The sequence below is a fragment of the Leucopleurus acutus genome, assembly GCF_964270905.1.
Source record: "Leucopleurus acutus genome assembly, chromosome: 8".
In the NCBI taxonomy this organism is placed as follows: Eukaryota; Metazoa; Chordata; class Mammalia; order Artiodactyla; family Delphinidae; genus Leucopleurus; species Leucopleurus acutus.
In genome coordinates this window covers 99276913-99295011 of record NC_139151.1, presented here as the reverse complement: position 1 = coordinate 99295011, position 18099 = coordinate 99276913, and the positions used below count along the sequence as shown (strand labels likewise).

Sequence of the window (18099 nt, the reverse complement as noted above, 5' to 3'; positions counted from 1 at the left end):
AAGATCTGTGTTCGTTTTGTTCACTGTTGTGTCCTCAGCCCCTTGAACAGCACTCAGCACATAGTAAGCAATCTCAAAACATGTATTAATTAATTTATTAGTTAAATAAAGTGCAGGTATTTCCTTTACTGTACACCAGCCACAGTGCTGGGTTATCTCATTTTGATGCTCACAAAAAACCCGTAAGATAAGGAGTATTATTCTCCCCGGTTTTTCAGATAAAGAAACTGAAGAGGTTAAGTAGCTTACTGAAGATCGCACAGCTCTTAAGAGGTCAAGACAGAGCCTTTTCTCAAGTGTCCAACCCCAGAGTATATTCCCTTGTGGAGGCAGGGTGCCAGGCTCTGGAACACAGAGATGAAGAAGACACAATCCCTGTCCCCAGAAGTCTCTAGTCCAGTGGGAGAAACAGACGAGTAAGCAGACAACTATGACAAGAGTCATGCAAGGGGCTCTGAGGGCTAACACAACCTTGGGAAATCAGGGGAGACTTCTCGGAAGAGGTGACATCTCAGTCAAGTCCTGAGGGACCAGGATTCATTAGTCATGGCAGGTTCTAGGCTGGGGAGGCTGGGGCAACATGTGCCAATTTCTAGATGAGAGACAGGACTGGAAGCTGAAGGCAGAGTGGGGGCAGGGGCCATGGAGAGGGAGCTGCGAGGGATGAGACTCAGACGTTGGCAGGGGATGGGAGGAGCCCTTGCAGGGTTTCGAGCACACTAACTGCAATGCTGACCATGAACTAGAAGGCATCGCTGCAGTGGTCCAGGCAGGGAAGGAGGCAGCCTGAATGGGCCAAGTACCACGGGACAGAGAGAGGTGGGTGGAGATGAGACAGGGTTGTCTGGCAAAATGATTGGGACTTGGGGGCAGGACCCTTGGAAATTCTGAAAGAGGGGCAGGCTTGCTGGCCCATCAGTTTTGAGAATGGACACTTAGTAAAAGGAAATAATATGTAACAACTATCGTCTGCCACGTGTTGCCGCCCCACCCAAACCCCAATCCATGGATGTTCACACTCATGGGTGCTAAGGGGACAGGAAGACAATGCGAGGACGCATCCTCTACTGCCATCTGCCCCCTGGGGGCCACGGCCTTCCACAGGCCAGTCCGCATCCATGCCAGACCTTCAGCCCTGGGAATGTCTTGCTTTCATTCATCGCCTAGGAAAGGCGTCCACTCTGTTCCATTCCTTTAAAGGCCCCTGGCTCTCCTGGTGCCCATGGGAACGGAATAAACCAGCAGTTCTCAACCTTGTCCTACAACAACCCAACTAGGAACTACGGTCTTCCGTGTGCTGCTACCCACCTGGTGGAGAATGTGAGTCCTGCACAGACACGTCAGCTGCAGGTTACATGGCATTCCTGGTGCGCCTGCTACACCCAGGACGTGCTGGGATTGACCACCCCTGGCATAGGAAGCTGCTGTGGGTGGACACCTGCACTGCCCTCCAGGAACTGCCCCGGGCTGTCGCTGTCCTTCCCTCCACCCTGCCCCTCCTCACTCCACCGCTGCTATGCTTTCAGCCAGCTCTGTTTTTTGTTTTTTGCGGTACGCAGGCCTCTCACTGCTGTGGCCTCTCCCGTTGCGGAGCACAGGCTCCAGATGCGCAGGCTCAGCGGCCATGGCTCACGGGCCCAGCCGCTCCGCGGCATGTGGGATCTTCCCGGACCAGGGCACGAACCCGTGTCCCCTGCATCGGCAGGCGGACTCTCAACCACTGCGCCACCAGGGAAGCCCTCCAGCTCTGTTTTTGATTCCTACCTATCCTCTAACCCAGGATCCCCTACAGGTACAGAGAATAGGTTGGCCCGGTATAAGAAAAATCCAAATTGTCCTGCACGTGTGTGGCAGGTCTTGGGTGGGCCTGGGAGACAAACTTGGCTCCACTTCAGGGGCTGCATCCTGGTCATCCTTACAGAGTTGCAGTGAGGCTGTGCATAGATGATGCTTACCAGGGTCTGTATCACCTGCGGGTGATGTAGCAGGACAGCACTGGGGCATTGCTAAGAAACCGTACCTGCAAGCTAGAAGTTAGATCTAGGTGTCTCCGTTTCCTTTTCTCAACCACATAAAGTAACTGTGCTGGGGTTTAGAAGGTGGGGCTGGGGGGCTAAGAGGTTCGGCAAACCCCACTTTGGGACTTCCCACAACCTGGCGTCTCTCACCTGGCCTGGCAGAGGCTGTCAGGAGGACCTGGGTGAAGCCACTACCACCAAACATCCCAGCTTGCAGACAGTGCTGTCCTCGCCTTTCTCACGTTCACCAGTAGCTGCCGCTCGGTGTGAACGTGAAAAGGCTCCTTCGCCAGCCTCCGACTGCGACATCTGCAGAGCCACTTCAGCGATTCAGTGATGGCCTCTCTAGACCGGGGTAGCGTTGCAGACCACCCCCAATTTCCGGAGCAGCCAGAAAGCCTGATTTTCATGTGAACATTTCTGAATTTTTAAGGACATCATTTAAACATATTTTTAAATTAAAAAACGAAACAAGAACTAAAATGACACACCATGGGGCTAAAGGCTGTTTGGGCCAAACCACACATGTTTATGGGTCATGGGCCACCAGCTCTGCATCTCCTTTGACTAAAATTCTGCTCTCTAGCCCATTACATGGGTAATCGATGTCAACTTGTGCCTGGGTGGTAGTCACAAGTCTCTCCAGAACATGACTTCTGCTGTCTGCAGGACACAAATCACCCCTACCCAGCAAAGCAGGTCTCCAGGACTTTCCCCAGTCACCCCGCCTTAGTTCCTGGTCACCACACAGCTCCGGGGACGGAGACCGGTCAGCAAGGAGGAAACTGCACTTATTTTTTCTTGGCTGTTTTCCTCTCCTGGTTTTTCTCCGCTGCCTACATTGTTATTAGGACCTTTCCTTTCGTTCACCACCCCATGAAGGTCACTGGTGGCAGGTCACCACTCTCATTGGCAAGGCTCAGGTCTCTGGGATGGCATTTGTCACCTCTGCCACCTTAGTGACCTTGTCAAGAGAGGACAGAGTGGAGTCTGAATGAGACGTGCAGTTCGTCACCGCACCCTGGTGATGCTGAGCTTCTACCAATGAGAGGTAGAGGCAGATTAGTCCAAGTATCTGGGAGGGACTGGGAGACTCCAGTCTCTGCCCACCTCATCCACAGCACTGTCCCTGACTGACGTGACTGAAACAGAATCCAGGGTGGAGAGCTCTGCTTTCTCTCCATCACCCTGCCTTACCCCTGCCCTTGCATGGGCTTGTCCCATCCATCACCGCGTGGCTTCTTACCCGATAGAAAATTTTAACAACCCAGATTTTGGTGGTATCTACAGCTTTTGCAAGACTCCATTTATTTTAGCTTTTAGCCTTCCTGAGGCTATTCTTACAAATCTTGGCTTGGGACAGTCTTTCATTTATTTATTCAACCAAAAGTTTATTGAGCACCTACTATTTGCCAAGCACTGGGCAGTCATTAGGTTAAAACAGTGAAAAGTTACACAAGCCCCTTCTACAAATAGTGCTGGAACAGCTGGACATCTGAGCCAGCCATCACACTCCTTGATATTTACCCAAAGGATTTGAAAACGCACGTCCACACAAAAACCAGCACACGGATGTTCATAGCAGCTTTCTTCATAATTGCCAAAACCTGGGGGCAACCAAGGTATCCTTCAGTAGGTGAATGGATAAACAAACTGTGGCCCATCAGACAATGGAGTATTATTCAGTGCTAAAAATAAATGAGATATCAAGCCATGAAAAGGCATGGAGGTATCTTGAATGTATAATCCTAAGTGAAAGAAGCCAATCTGAAAAGGCTGCCTACTTTATGATTCCAGCTCTATGACCTTCTGGCAAAGGCAAAACTATGGAGACGATAAAAAGATCAGTGGTTGCCGGGGGATGGGAGGGTGGGGGAATGAATAGGCAAAGCACAGAGGAATTTTAAGGCAGTGAAAATACTCTGTATGATACTGTAATGATGGATACACATCATTATACATTCGTCCGAACCCACAGAACATACAACACCAAGAATGAACACTAAGGTAGCTATGGACTGTGGGTGATTACGTTGTGTCAATGTAGGCTCACCCTTGGTAAAAAAAAAAAAAAATTCTGGTGAGTGATGTTGATAATGGGGGAGGCTATGCATGTGGGGGGTGGGGCGGGGGGGTTGAGAAATCTCTGTACCATCCTCCTGATATTCTTATAAACCTAAACCTGCTCTAAAAAAATAAAGTCTTAAAAAAAGTTCAACAAGTTCCTTGATCCAGTGACACTTCTATTCCACTGGAGGTGATAACTGGAAATTGAACGAGTATTATGTGCTCCGAAGACATTAAAACAGAGAGAGGATACTGAGAATCTAGTAGGCAACTGCTTAGATAGAATACTAGGGAAGGTCTCCGTGAAGAGGAGACATTCCAGCTGAAATCTAAATAAAGAGAAAAGGCCACCCATGCCAAGATGTGGAGGCAAAGCTGTCTGGCAGAGGTAACAGCAGAGACCAAGGTCCTGAAGCAGGAAGGGGCTCAGCATGTGAGAGGAACAGAGAAAGTAGGTCAGTGTGGCTGGATCTGAGTGGACGTGGGGCTGCGTGATGTTGGAGGAGGGTAGGAGCCAGATGCCATGGAGCTTTTAGGTCAGGGTGAAGCCTGGCCCTTAATCCAAGCGCACCACAGGGCTCTGTGGAGGGGAGGGCTAAGGCCTGATTTTGATGTAGTCTGAGGTCAGTCTCTGTCAATCTCAACTTACTTGTGGGCCCTCTATGGTGCCACAAGCTTTGAAGGTGCCCCCACTTCCTTCCTCATGATAGCATTTGCATAATCTGAATTCATCTGAGAGCTTCCTGTGTCTCTCAGGAGCCCGAGCAGTGGTTTACCCCTAGTTCAGCCACCATGAACCAGTCATGCCCGGACCTCCCTTCCCCGCCTCCACTGGGCCTCAGTCTCCACATCCACGAAGTGGGAGGGTAGGATCAAATGATGCATATGGCATTTCCGGTCCCATCACTCTAACTTTGGTTTGTGATTGGAAGAGGATGCAGCAGAAGTGGGATCCAGGAGAGAAACGAAAGTGAAAGATGGAAAACATTCCTCCAGCCTCCAGGAAAGTAGGCAGAGCTGGGGGTGGGGGCAGGGTAATGGGGGGGAGGGAGGTTTTTAGAAAGCTGGCCTGGCAGGGTCCCTGTGACCCAGACTTTCGCTTCTCCTAAACACCCTAGAACACCATGTGACGCAGCCTGGCCACAGAAGCAGCGAAAGGGGAAGCTAGGGGCTCCCAGAATTTCTCAAGGAGCAGAGAGCTGGACAGAGGCTGAGCCCGAAGGGAGAGGGCCTGGGAGGGGCGGCAGGGGAGGCAGTCTCGGGAAGGCGAGGAGTGGAGGAGACAGCAGGGCGGTGGGGGCACAGGGAGCCCCTGTGGGAGGACCCTTGTCTCCGGAGTGTGGGCCAGGTGTCACCAGGGGAGGGGACAACGGTTAAGAAAAGACGACCAACCGGAGAGACCCGCAGGAAAGGAGGGGGAGGGGCAGAGACGAGGAAAGAGAAGGGTCGGCAGTGAGGAAGGGTGGAGGAAGGAAGAAGAGTTAGGGGTGGGAGGAGGGGAGAGGAGAGAATTAGGGAGCGGGAAGTAGAATCCGGGTAGCCCCAGAGGCCCCAGGGGGCGAGAAAGACAGGGAGAGGGGACAGGGGAGCAGAGGGGAAAAGGGAGAGGAAGGGGGGACCAAAAGGGGTGAGAAAGGAGGGAAGGGAGGAGAAGAGAAGAGGGAGGCCGGGAGGGAGGGCCGGAGGGCTGCGGACAGGGTGGGGGTCTGAGAAAAGCAGCGGGGGCCCAGGATGCCCGGGCCGCGCACCCCAGTGGAGCCCCGAGAGTCCGGGGAGCGCCGGCCGCTGCTGGAGCGCAGGCCGCGGGAGCCCCGACGGTGGTGGCGGGCGGCGGCGGCCGCGGTGCTGCTCGTGGAGATGCTGGAGCGCGCCGCCTTCTTCGGCGTCGCGGGCAACCTGGTGCTCTACCTGAACAGCGCCGACTTCCACTGGGCGGGCGAGCAGGCGTCCCGCGCCGCGCTGGTCTTCCTGGGCGCCTCCTACCTGCTGGCGCCCGTGGGCGGCTGGCTGGCCGACGTATACCTGGGCCGCCACCGCGCCATCGCGCTCAGCCTCCTGCTCTACCTGGCCGCCTCCGGCCTGCTGGCCGCCACCGCCTTCCCCGACGGCCGCAGGTCCTTCTGCGGCGAGATGCTCTCCCTGCCGCTGGGGCCCGCCTGCCCATCGCACGGCTGCCTGCACACCTCGCCCACCCCCTACTGCGCCCCCACCCTCTACGCGGTGTTGCTGCTGCTCGCCCTGGCCGCCAGCTCCGTCAGGAGCAACCTCACCTCTTTCGGTGCCGACCAGGTGAGTGACAAGAGGGCCCGCCCCGTCGGGAGGCCCGGGGCGTGCGGAGGGAAAGCGATGGACCCGGGAGTCAAGAGGCCCTGGCTGCCAGCCAGCGTGACCCCTCTCCGGGCCCAGTTTCTTTATTTGAAAGAAGCTGTGGGGTTGGGGGTTTGGGGGTGCGGACCCCTACAACAAAAACGATGGCACAATAGTGATAACCATAGTTGGCCTTTGACTATGTGCCACTTTCAGTGTTTTAACTCATTTCGTCCTCTTAACTACTTAGAACGTAGGTAGTATTTTTATGTCCATTTTGCGGAGTAGGACACTGGAGTTTCAGGGTGTTTATCGGCCTGGCTGAGGTCTCATAGAGAGCAGGTCGAAGAGCAGGTTAGGGTAGCTGCACATCAGGCCCCACACCTTGGGCCCCATCTTTGTGTGTTGTAGAGATCTAGAGGCAGGCGGGAGCTTCTTCCTGCCAGCTGTGCTGGAGGTTGAGTCAGGCCCACGTGTTCAGATCCCAGCTCTGCCACTCACCAGCCAGAGGCACCTGGGCCAATACCTTAACTTCTGCGCCTTTTTCTGTACACTTTTGGACAGAACATGGCACATAGGAGAAATTCGATAGGTATTTGTTAAATGAATGAGTAAATACTGTGTAATAACATGGCTATATTTTGATAGCTCTACTCAGTGGGCTATCAGACAGTAATTTTTAAAAATATGTAACGTGACTTGAACAAAACCACATACAGTGTTAATGAGCAAAAGCAACGCAAAATTGCCTACAGAGTATGAGCACAGCCGCGTGAAAAGAGCAGGTGTCAACAAAAGGGGGAAACTGGAAAAAATTGTGACAGTAGTGTGATCAGGTGCCACTGGACTAGTTGTACTTTTTTCCTAATTGCTTTAAAATGTTCTTTAATTGCATGTATTACAATCAGAAAGGGGACATTTTGGAAGGAATATTGCATCCAGCTGGCATCCACAATGCGGCATCCGACACAATCTCCGGAGTCCTTACCAAGGAGTGACTCATCCAGCCTGTTCGGATTCCTTTGATGATGGGGGATTCAGTGCCCCCAGGACAGCCCCGTCCATTTCTCAGCCACCACTGACCTTCCTGCAGACCAGGAGACCCCCAACATCTGCCACTGGGAATCTCTCAGCTTCCCTTAATTCTTCTGCTCTTTCATTGACATCCCACTCCGCCCCCAGGTGCCCTTGACTTCATTGACCTCCAGAGGGCCTCAGCCACCTACTGCCTCCTGTCTGTCCCTCCTCTTGGTGGCAGAATTGGTCTCTCAGAGGCTCGGCCACTGGGTAGCATGGACTCTGGGTGGGGCCAGGCCAGGCTGGAAGGCTGCCTGGGGGTCTGGCCTGATCCCTAGGACAGTTCAGAAACACTAAAATGATTTGAGACAGGGATGGAATCATTAGATTAGATTTTTTTTTTAATTCTTTTCTTTTTTTTTTAAACCCCACATTTGTTTATTTATTTTTATTTTTTGGCTGTATTGGGTCTTCGTTTCTGTGCGAGGGCTTTCTCTAGTTGTGGCAAGCAGGGGCCGCTCTTCATCGCGGTGCGCGGGCCTCTCACTATCGCGGCCTCTCTTGTTGCGGAGCACAGGCTCCAGACGCGCAGGCTCAGTAGTTGTGGCTCACGGGCCTAGTTGCTCCGCGGCATGTGGGATCCTCCCAGACCAGGGCTCGAACCCGTGTCCCCCGCATTAGCAGGCAGATTCTCAACCACTGAGCCACCAGGGAAGCCCCATTAGGTTAGATTTGAGTTCTTTAAAATGGCTCTGGTTACAGGGTAGGCAGTGGATGGGGGTAACACGAGTGGGCACACCAGAGCAGCGAGGAATTCAGGGGGGCAGTCAGATGGGGGGTGCAGGTGGGAGGGGCTGGCACCATCTGGCAGACAGCCATACCCAGGAACTGAGTGTTTAACACACTTGCTGATTTCAGAAAGGGCCATCCATCATTCTCGACAAAGTGGCTACTCCTCTTGGGAGGGCTCATTTATATCCTGAACGGGCTGCCTGGTCCTCCCCTTAGAGTTGCAATTGTCCTATTCATTTATATCCAATTAATAAACGGAGTCCTGCTCCTAATGGGACTTATTCAATTTTCTGCTTGAAAGTCTACAGCAAGGATTTTCAGTGAGTGAGAATTCTCAGCGAGTGGACAGGCCCCTCCCTCCTCATCCCCGAGAGGACCCCTCAGAACCTCCAAGGGGATGCAGTTTTAAGCGCACCTGTGTGGACTAAAAGTTTACATTTGGGAAATGAACACGATACCTAGTTACCTTTTTCCTCATGCAACTACAGAAATTAAAGCTTGATAAAATCTTAACTAATGGATATATGTATCTCTGGGTGGAAGGAGAATAATGGATTCTGAGATTTGGGGAGTTATTGAAATGGTGATGGGGTACAGAATCATTTATCTAGAGAGGTGACCTCCAGACATCACTGCTTTTACAAAGTACAGATGCCCGGGCCCTGCCCCAGATCTGCTGAGTCAGAATCTGGGACCAGGGTCTAGGAGAGGTATGGGCAGCCAGTGCAGTTGATCCAAGCCAGCAGACCGGAAGGGGGCCTGGGGCCTGGCTGTCGCAGATTGATCCAAATCCTGGGTAAAGATTTTCAGCTTTACTGCCCTTGCTGGGGGGCCCACATTTTTTTTTTTTTGCATCAGGCCAGAACCCGCTCTTGGGGCCGTGTCTGGGACCACTTCTGCTTTCCCTGATTATGCCAACTTTGTCTGACTGGGAGGCAAGTTGCGGTGGGAGCACAATGGAAAACTCCATTTGCATCTTCAAACTGCAGAGGAAATTTTCAATTAGACTTTAACTGTCCTTTCAGTAATATGCACAAATCATATTTAATAATGTGGAACAGACCTGAGACCTTGAGTGGCTTTTTTCTGACTATGAAGGTGACGCCCAGTATGGATTGCTCAAAGGCAAAGGGATAAATCAGCTAGAAATGAACAAAGGGGCACCAGAGACATCTGTTGTGTGTACTAGTTAGTGACAATAAAAAAGCAATGTGTGGGCTTCCCTGGTGGCGCAGTGGTTGAGAGTCTGCCTGCCGATGCAGAGGACACAGGTTCGTGCCCAGGTCCAGGAAGATCCCACATGCTGCAGAGCGGCTGGGCCCGTGAGCCATGGCCGCTGAGCCTGCGCGTCCGGAGCCTGTGCTCCGCAGCGGGAGAGGCCACAACAGTGAGAGGCCCGCGTACCGCAAAAAGAAAAAGAAAAAGAAAAAAGCAATGTGTGTCAAGGGCAGGAAGAAACAACTGTGTCAAAATGTCCTGATCATTAACAGGTGACTCCCAAGAGAAGGGTTTATTCATTCATTCAACAAATATTATTGAGCATCTATTTAGTGATCAGGATGAGGAAAGTGCTAGAACACCCACCCACTGATCCAAGAAGTGTCTCTGTGGGAGAGGGGGTGCAGGCACGCGGCAGGGCGCCCTCGCACCTCCTTGGGCCTCACTCTCGTCCTTGCCCGGCAGGTGATGGACCTTGGCCGCCACGCCAGCCGCCGCTTCTTCAACTGGTTTTATTGGAGCATTAATGTGGGTGCCGTGCTGTCGTTGCTGGTGCTGGCCTTTATCCAACAGAACATCAACTTCCTGCTGGGCTACAGCATCATCGTGGGCTGTGTGGGCCTGGCCTTCTTCATCTTCCTCTTCGCCACCCCCAGCTTCATTACCAAGCCCCCCACGGGCAGCCAGGTGTCCTCCATGCTCAAACTTGCTCTCCAGAACTGCTGTCCCAGGCGGTGGCGCCGACACTCTGCCAGGTGAGGGGAGGGCTCTGGGCGAAGAGGCCACATGATCCAGTTTAAAGACATTCTGGATCAGCTCCAGGGGTAGCCCTTTATGATGACCAGCTCCTCAGTGGGCTAGAGCTGCCCGCCATGACTGAGGATGCTGACAGAGGTCAGGGTGATGGTGGCGGTATTGGCAGTGGACTCACTGTAGAAAGTATGAGGATGTTAGTGGTCTTGACAGTGATGGTGGCGATAAAGATAGGGATGGTGGTGTTATTAGCGACAATGAAGATAAATGCTGGCAATGGTGATAACCATGGCAGTAGAGCAGTGCTTATGAAGATGATCTACCAGTGAAGGTTGTTGGGATAGCAGTCTACGCTACCTGGGTATTAAGTATAAGAAAGGCTAAGATGTCAGCCAAACTGGCTCCCTTTCCCATTAGCTGGCATTCAAGGGAGGAAGGTTCTGAATGGCCTTGCATGTGCACAATGGCTTCCTTTTGCCCCTCTCTTCTCTGAGTTAATTGACTACTTATGCTAAGCAAACCTGTCTCCAGACCTTGGACCCAGTTACAGCTCCTGTCAGTGGGATCTAGACGGAAAAGGTATAGAACATGCTTTCCCCCAACCTGGTGCATTGCTGTAAGGTTTTGTTTGAATGGTCCATTGCTGCCTAACTAACTATCCCAGAACTTAACGGCTTAAGCAACCACCTTTTTTTACCCCTCAAAACCTTGTGGGTAACTGGGCTCAGCCGGACAGTTCTGCTTCTTATGATATCACGGCGGGCTGCAGTCACTGAGGACGTGAAAGGGCTAGAACATCCAAGACGGCCCACTTTCCCGGCTGGCAGCCAACGCTGTCTGTCAACGAGGACACCTCGGCTCCCCTTCGTGTGCCCTTGCCCCCCAGGTGGCCGGAGCCTCTCCCGGCAAGGTATCTGGGCTGCAAGAGGAGGGAGCATTCCAAGAGGGAATGTTCCAGAGGGCAAGAAGTGGAAGCTGTCGGTCCCTGGAAGGCCTTTTGGAGGTTTGGAGTCCCAAAGCATCACTTCCTCCTCATTCTGTTGGTCAGTGCAGTCACAGCCCAGCTCAGATTCAAGGGCAGGGCAGCTAAAATCCACCTGTTAGTGGAAGAACAACGTCACAAACTGGGTGGGGAGAAGCTGATGGTGGCTGTCACACCACACCGGTATCGTCCCTTTTGGAATCTCAAAGGATGAGGCAAGGCTCTTGGGCAAGTAGGGATTAGAAGCCTCTCAGGACAAAGCGCAAAGGGTAAAGGGTAAAGGTTGATCTTTCCTGTCTCCTGATAATGTTCCCTCCACCCCTACCCCTCCATCCCTTGTTCTGTAGGGAGAGGGCTCCCATGTTGCCTATTGAGGAGGATGGACTTGGAGAGTGCGCTGGGGGGACTGGAGTGTCTCAAATTGTGACAGCCTCTCTCTCTGAGTCAGGCACGGACTGGGGCTTCCCTGGCTCCCATGGCACACCAACACGACAAGCCAAAAAATCCCCCAAGACTCTGCTCGCCACAGCCTCTGGTCTTACTTCCCCCAGGACCCGAGAGGCCACAGCTCTAGGATGGAATGGGTCTTGATCGCCAACTCTGCCACACGGATGACAGTGATAGTATTGACAGTGGCAGAAAAATAATGGTGATAGAATGAGAACTCCACGGAGGGGATGGCTTTGGTGATGGTGATGACAGCAAAAGGGATGCCGATGGTGGAGCGGAGGACATGAGGGTGGCGATTTCTGAGATGATGTCTGTGATAGGTTGTGATAGGGGAGTGGGATTAAAGTAGCGGATGATGGGGGAGGTGGGAAGGCGGCCGTGGTGGTGGTGACGGGTGACGGTAGCAGCCATTTTATCTGCTGCCTCTATGGCCCCTCAGAGACCCTCCAGGCGCCCAGCTGCTGCCTGATCAGAGATCTCCCCAGGCTGGCCCTTCCCCCCAGGAGGACATCGCCAACTTCCAGGTGCTGGTGAAGATCTTGCCCATCATGGTGACCTTGGTGCCCTACTGGATGGTATACTTCCAGGTCAGCACCCCCGCCCTTTCGCTCTGTGGGGACTCGCTCCCCAGGCCCCTCACTGGTCTCATCTCTCATGGTAGATGCTCAGGGTATGTGGAAAGGGGGAGAGGCTCACAAAGTGAACTGCTGCCACGTAGCAGCTGGGGTGGCGCCTGGCGCTAAGCCGTCCCAATAATTACACTCTGGGTGGTAGAGCACAAGGAACTCTGGAGACGGGTCTGAGGCCCAGTGACTGAATAAGTCACCCCATCTCTCCGGGCCTCAGTTTCCTGTTAGACTAGAGGCTCTAACAGTTCTGCAGCATTCAGATTCTCCGACTTGGCAGCGGAGGCCCAGAGAAGGTGTGTTGGTTGCCCGAGGCCCCACAGCAAGTTAGGGGCAAGCTTAGTCCCCCGAGTGCTTTGCAACAGTGGTTCCCCACCCTGGCCGCGCCTCAGAATCCCCTGCAGAGCTTTTAAAAAATACAGATTCCCAGGTCCCACCGCAGACTACTGAAAGAGAATTGCTGGAGGAGTCTCCAGTGTAATAAACTTCTCAGGTGATGCTGACGCTTAGCCAGGTCTGAAAACCGCTGCTTCCCGCCCACTCCCCAAGGGGAAGGTTACTGCAGTGAATGTGTGTGCGGGTGTGTGGAGGGTGGGCAGCTGCCTAACCCCAGCCTCTAATCCCCAGTCCACAAGGTCACTGCCTCTCACACACGCTCTGCAGGAACCTTGTTGCGAGCTGCAGAGGGTGAGGGTCATGCAGGGCCAGCCTGCTATGTGGGGGTGGCACAAAGGCAGAAGGTGTCTATGATGGGACATGTGTGTCCATGGTTGACCCCTAGTCGTACCAGTTGTCAGGATACTGACATCCTTCCATACCAGTCAGCAAACAGCTGCTGCCCTGAGCACCCCAAGTGCCCTCCTCTGGCCCCAGGCCCTCCTGCAGGATTCTCCCAGAGCCCCCTCCCTCAGACAGCAACTAATGGGATAACGGCCGGTATGGCGGGGAGCCCTGGAGCCTGCCCCTGCTGCTGTCCAGGGCCATTCTGGCGGGTCAGTGCCTACGCAGTCCCCAGTTGTGTCAACCTGTGGGGCTCAGCTTGGCCTCAGTGTCAGATGAGCGCTCCCTGCGGGGACAGCCATGCATTATCTTCCCCATGTCAACAAATATTTATCCACACTTACTCCGTGCCAGGCCCTGGAGACAAGAATGTGAGCCAGACCAGCTGGGCCTGGGCTCTGGAGCAAAGCTGCACGCACAGCCCTCAGGCCTGGGAACAGAGCAAAGGAAACTCCCGGGGAGGGAGGAGGGTGGGAAGCTGGACGAGGGGACAACGGCCCGGCTGCCCTGTGCTACTGCGGAGGAATGCCTGCCTTGGAGCTGGGAGCATCCTGGGATGGAGGTGAGGCGGCCGTCTCTGTTCCAGCCTCACCTCCAGCTCTCTCGGCAGATGCAGTCCACCTATGTCCTGCAAGGTCTTCACCTCCAAATCCCAGACATCTTCCCAGACTACCCTGCCAACAGATCTGCGGCTCTGAGGGCCCAGGGCAGTGGCTACAAGGTAAAAGACACACATGTGATCAGCCCCCACTTCAGGCCGGGCCGGGGGCTTCCTCTAAGAAAAGGAGGAAATGAAGCTGCCGCCACACTCCCGTCCCCCAGCGGCACGGCATCCTCGGGATACAGGAAACGCACCTGGAGGCTCAGACATCCTGCCAAAGGCTCAGGTGCATACAAGACTTCAGGTCAGCTTCACTCCCACCCACTGCTGCTCTGAAGCGGGCCTCACTGCCCAGTTTGCACCAGGCCCTCAGATCGGGCACATTCGGGGCATTCTCAGCTCTACCCTGCTCCCTCCCTCTGTGGGACTCCTGGATGCTCACATCTCTGCCTTTCTCCAGGACTTACCAAACCAGTTCCTTGGCAACTCGGAGACTCTTAAAATCAAAGACCTTCAGAACTGGCAGATAAATGACATACCTGCTACTAGACCTCCCTTCCTTGCCCATGGCAGACATCACTAATCTATCATGGCATTCTTTCATGCTGAGCCCATGAACATTCCAGGCAGCCACTATCAACTGACAGAAGTTGAAGGAACCTATTTGCCATCCCTGATCTAATCCATCCCCTAGTTACACAGCCGAGGAGTGTGTATTCAGGGGAGGGGAAAGGACTGACTCTGGGTCGCCCAAGGACAGTCTGGATGGAGTCCAGGTCTCCGGACTCCAGCCCAGAGCTCCTTCTGCTCTGCTAGCCTGCCTCTCTTGGTTCCTTCTTTCCCAGATCCCAGAAGCCTGGCTCCTCCTGGCCAACGTCGTGGTGTTGCTGATCCTGGTGCCTGTGAAGGACCACCTGCTCGATCCCTTACTGCTGCGCTGCAAGCTGCTTCCCTCGGCTCTGCAGAAGATGGCGCTGGGCATGTTCTTTGGTTTCACCTCGGTCATTGTGGCAGGTATGTCGGCCTGAGTGGAGGGCCTTGGGGAGGGGGCTGGCCTTTGTCTGGGGCTGGGGGGAGGCTGGCTCCACCAGGAGCTGAAGCTGAAGCTGTGGGCCTGGGCCAAGTACACCCTCCACCCGTGGGTGCCAGTCTTGGCTTCTGGAAGATGTGAGCTGAAAGAGACCCTCCTCCTTGAGTCCAGCCTCCCCTCGTTTTGACAGATGAGGGAACTCAGGCCAAGAGAGGAAAAAAAGATTTTCCCCAGTGGGATGTACGCTTTCTGAAGGCAGGGGATTTTTTTCTTTTTTATTCACTGCTATGAATAATGCACATGGGTGCTCAAAAAATGTGTTGAATGCATTTTCCAAAGACACACAGCCATTTAGCAGTTGGGGGACATTTTTCAAAAAGTATCTATTATTTATTCTCTTCCCTCTTCCATTTCAAAAAGATTTGAAGGCTCTCATAAGAAAGAAGCTCTGGTAAAGAAGTCTTGCATGCTACTGCACAAACCTCAGCCCTTTTCACTTTGCGACTTAATGACCCTGAAGTTACTTAGTGTCTTTGAGCTTCATCTTTCAAATGGGGAGAGTAATTCATTCAGACCCTGTGCAGAGGCCAGGCTCCACCCTCATGGAATGTGGTCTAGCAGGAGTGTTGTGAGGATTAAACAAGATGAAGTCAGTAAAGCACCCAGCACCATGCCTGGAACACAAGGAGCCAGAGGAATTAAAACTCAACAAGCAGTATTGTGTTGCCAAGTATGAAAACCAAACTAGATTCTTTTTCAGCTACATGCTTTAGTGCATTTTGTCCTATTTCATCCTCACAATAATCCTGGGATTTTGATTCCTACTTCTTGCATAAGGGAACTGGGTCTCAGAGAGGTTAAGTGATCGGCCCAGGATCACACAGCTAGCCAGTGGCAGGACCAGGATTGGAACCCAAGTCACCTAATTCCATATCTGGTGTTCATTCCACTAGAGCACAGCTGTCTGCTAAGCAATGAAGGGGAAGGAGATAAACTAAACTTGAAAGCCAGGTTAGAAACGCTATTGTAATACTTGACGCTGCAGTAGAGGAGTCATATGATATCATGGGAACGGGGCTGGCTTTGAAACTAGACACGCTGGGGCGCAAATACAGCCCCAGTTACTTATCAGCTGTGTGACTCAGGGCTGATTGTTTAACCTGAATTTCTCTTTCTTACTTATAAGAATGCATATTAAATGCCTCGCCTATAACAGGCTCTCAGTTAACGAGAGCTGTTACGGTTATTGAGTGCAAAACCTAGTTCTGAGCTTCCTAGCAGCCAAGGCAAAAAGGGAAGAGATGGAGGGCCAGTGTTCTTTTCCTTACATGCTGCCTAGTCAATGACTGGCTACTTAGTGAATACCCACTACATGCCAAGCTCTGTCATGGGCTAAGCTGCCTACAGTGGGCCTGACTGTAGCCCCTCTCCCCACCACCAGGAGTCCTGGAGATGGAGCGTTTAGAGTACATCAGTCACAACCAGACGGTGTCCCAGCAGATTGGACAGAACACATATTATGCAGCACCACTGTCCATCTGGTGGCAGACCCCTCAGTACCTGCTCATCGGGATCAGTGAGATTTTTGCCAGCATCCCAGGTATCCTGGACCCCTCCCCTGCTCTCGCATGGGTGATGGGCTCTGCCTGGTGGTGCCTCGAAGTCAGAGGTCTCACGGGCACAGCCTCTGGAGCTTGTCTGCACGGAGGAAGGCAGGGTTTTCTGAGCGGGGCTGCAGTCACCCCGTGGGGACTTATCAGCACTGGTTTGTGCCAGGCACTGCGACAGGCAGTGGGGATTAGAGGTGAATAAGACATTCCCCACACCACCTGTCCCCACAGTCCCCCTGGTGCCATGTTCCCCACCCTCTGTGACTTTGCGGTTGCTGTTCCCTCTGCCTTCCCATTTCCCAGATTGGAAGTGAACTCCCATTTCCCCTTCAATTCCCAGTCTAACTGCCATCTCCTCCATGAGGCCCTCTCCAAGGCCTCTGAGCAAAGGGGGTCCTCTCTGTCTTCCCTTTGTCCATGTGGCCCGGGGCAGAGGGAATGGGGCCGGGGAGACACTGGGAGATTTCTGAGGTTGAATCAAAATGATTTGATGATGGGGCTTCCCTGGTGGCGCAGTGGTTGGGAGTCCGCCTGCTGATGCAGGGGACACGGGTTTGTGCCCCGGTCTGGGAAGATCCCACATGCCGCAGAGCGGCTGGGCCCGTGAGCCATGGCCGCTGAGCCTGCGCGTCTGGAGCCGGTGCTCCACAACGGGAGAGGCCACGACAGTGAGAGGCCCGCGTACCGCCAAAAAAAAAAAAAAAAATCATTTGATGATGCTGCTGAAGGTGGGCAGAGAGGGTGGGCAAGAGTGAGGATGAGGACGGGGCTTCTGTCACTGAAATGGGAGACCCAGGAGGAAGGGGAGGAGGGGTGACAGAGCAGTGTGGGAGCATCCAGGTGGAGGTGTTCAGGGGGGATGAGCAGGGCAGAGGCAAGGGGTCACCCAGGGGAAGCCAGGAGGGAGGCTTGGCTGGGGGAGGGGAGGGCTGTGGCCCAGCAGGCTCTGCTCCTCCACCAGCCCCTTGGGTCGTCCTTCCTCCCTCTCTGCAGGCCTGGAGTTTGCGTACTCAGAGGCCCCACGTTCCATGCAGGGCGCCATGATGGGCATCTTCTTCTGCCTGTCTGGGGTGGGCTCGCTGTTAGGCTCCAGCCTGGTGGCACTACTGTCACTGCCGGGGGGCTGGCTGCACTGCCCGGAGGATTCTGGTGAGTGTGGGGGGCCTCCCCGGGAATGGGACATGGGTGGAGGGCGACTTGGAAAGGTGATGCCAACTGCCAAGTGCTTTGACCCCAGGCAGATGGAAATGGCACGCTAGACTCAGTACGGGGCACTCGCCCAAACTTGGCCCAGCGCCCACAGCATGGTCCTGTCCTGAGCCTCAGGTACCCTAACCGTCCAAAAGGAATCAGTGAACTCAGCAGACCTCCAAGGCACCTTCCTGCTTCCGGAACTCTGCCATTCTGGCTAAGGGTCACCTCTCTCTGTGGTACTTATGTTTTAAGCCCCTGAAAGAACAGCAAGCTACCAGGGCATTGTAGACGCCACAGGAGACACCCAGGGCAGCCCGATGCTAGTGGGCTATCTGCCCTGTGTTTTCAGACCCCACCCGCTGCCCCCTTTGGCTTCAGCTGCCAGCGCTGGGGGAGCCCTGCCCTGACCCGAATGCCAACCCTTCCTTTCCCCAGGGAACATCAACAAATGCCGGATGGACCTCTATTTCTTCCTGCTGGCCGGCATTCAGGCTGCCACAGCCTTGCTGTATATCGGGATCGCTGGTCGCTATGAGAGGGTGGCCCAGGGCCCAGCCTCCCAAAGCTGTCCCAGGAGGGACAGTGGCTGAACACGGCCCCCACTCCCCGCTTGCCTCTCTCCCCCAACAGACAGCTGCAGGCCCAGCTGGGGTT

General features: G+C 53.9%; 1 protein-coding gene across 1 annotated transcript; it reads left to right on the top strand.

Moving 5' to 3' along the window:
• The first annotated feature begins 5740 nt into the window (after positions 1 to 5740).
• SLC15A3 (solute carrier family 15 member 3) lies at positions 5741 to 18097 on the top strand. The gene is made up of 8 exons (XM_082845791.1): positions 5741 to 6374; positions 9885 to 10174; positions 12044 to 12191; positions 13621 to 13731; positions 14457 to 14625; positions 16083 to 16241; positions 17245 to 17400; positions 17881 to 18097. Exons 1-8 carry the CDS (start codon positions 5817 to 5819, stop codon positions 18033 to 18035), a joined length of 1746 nt encoding a protein of 581 aa, XP_082701917.1. The 5' UTR covers positions 5741 to 5816; the 3' UTR covers positions 18036 to 18097.
• The last annotated feature ends 2 nt before the right edge of the window (positions 18098 to 18099 follow it).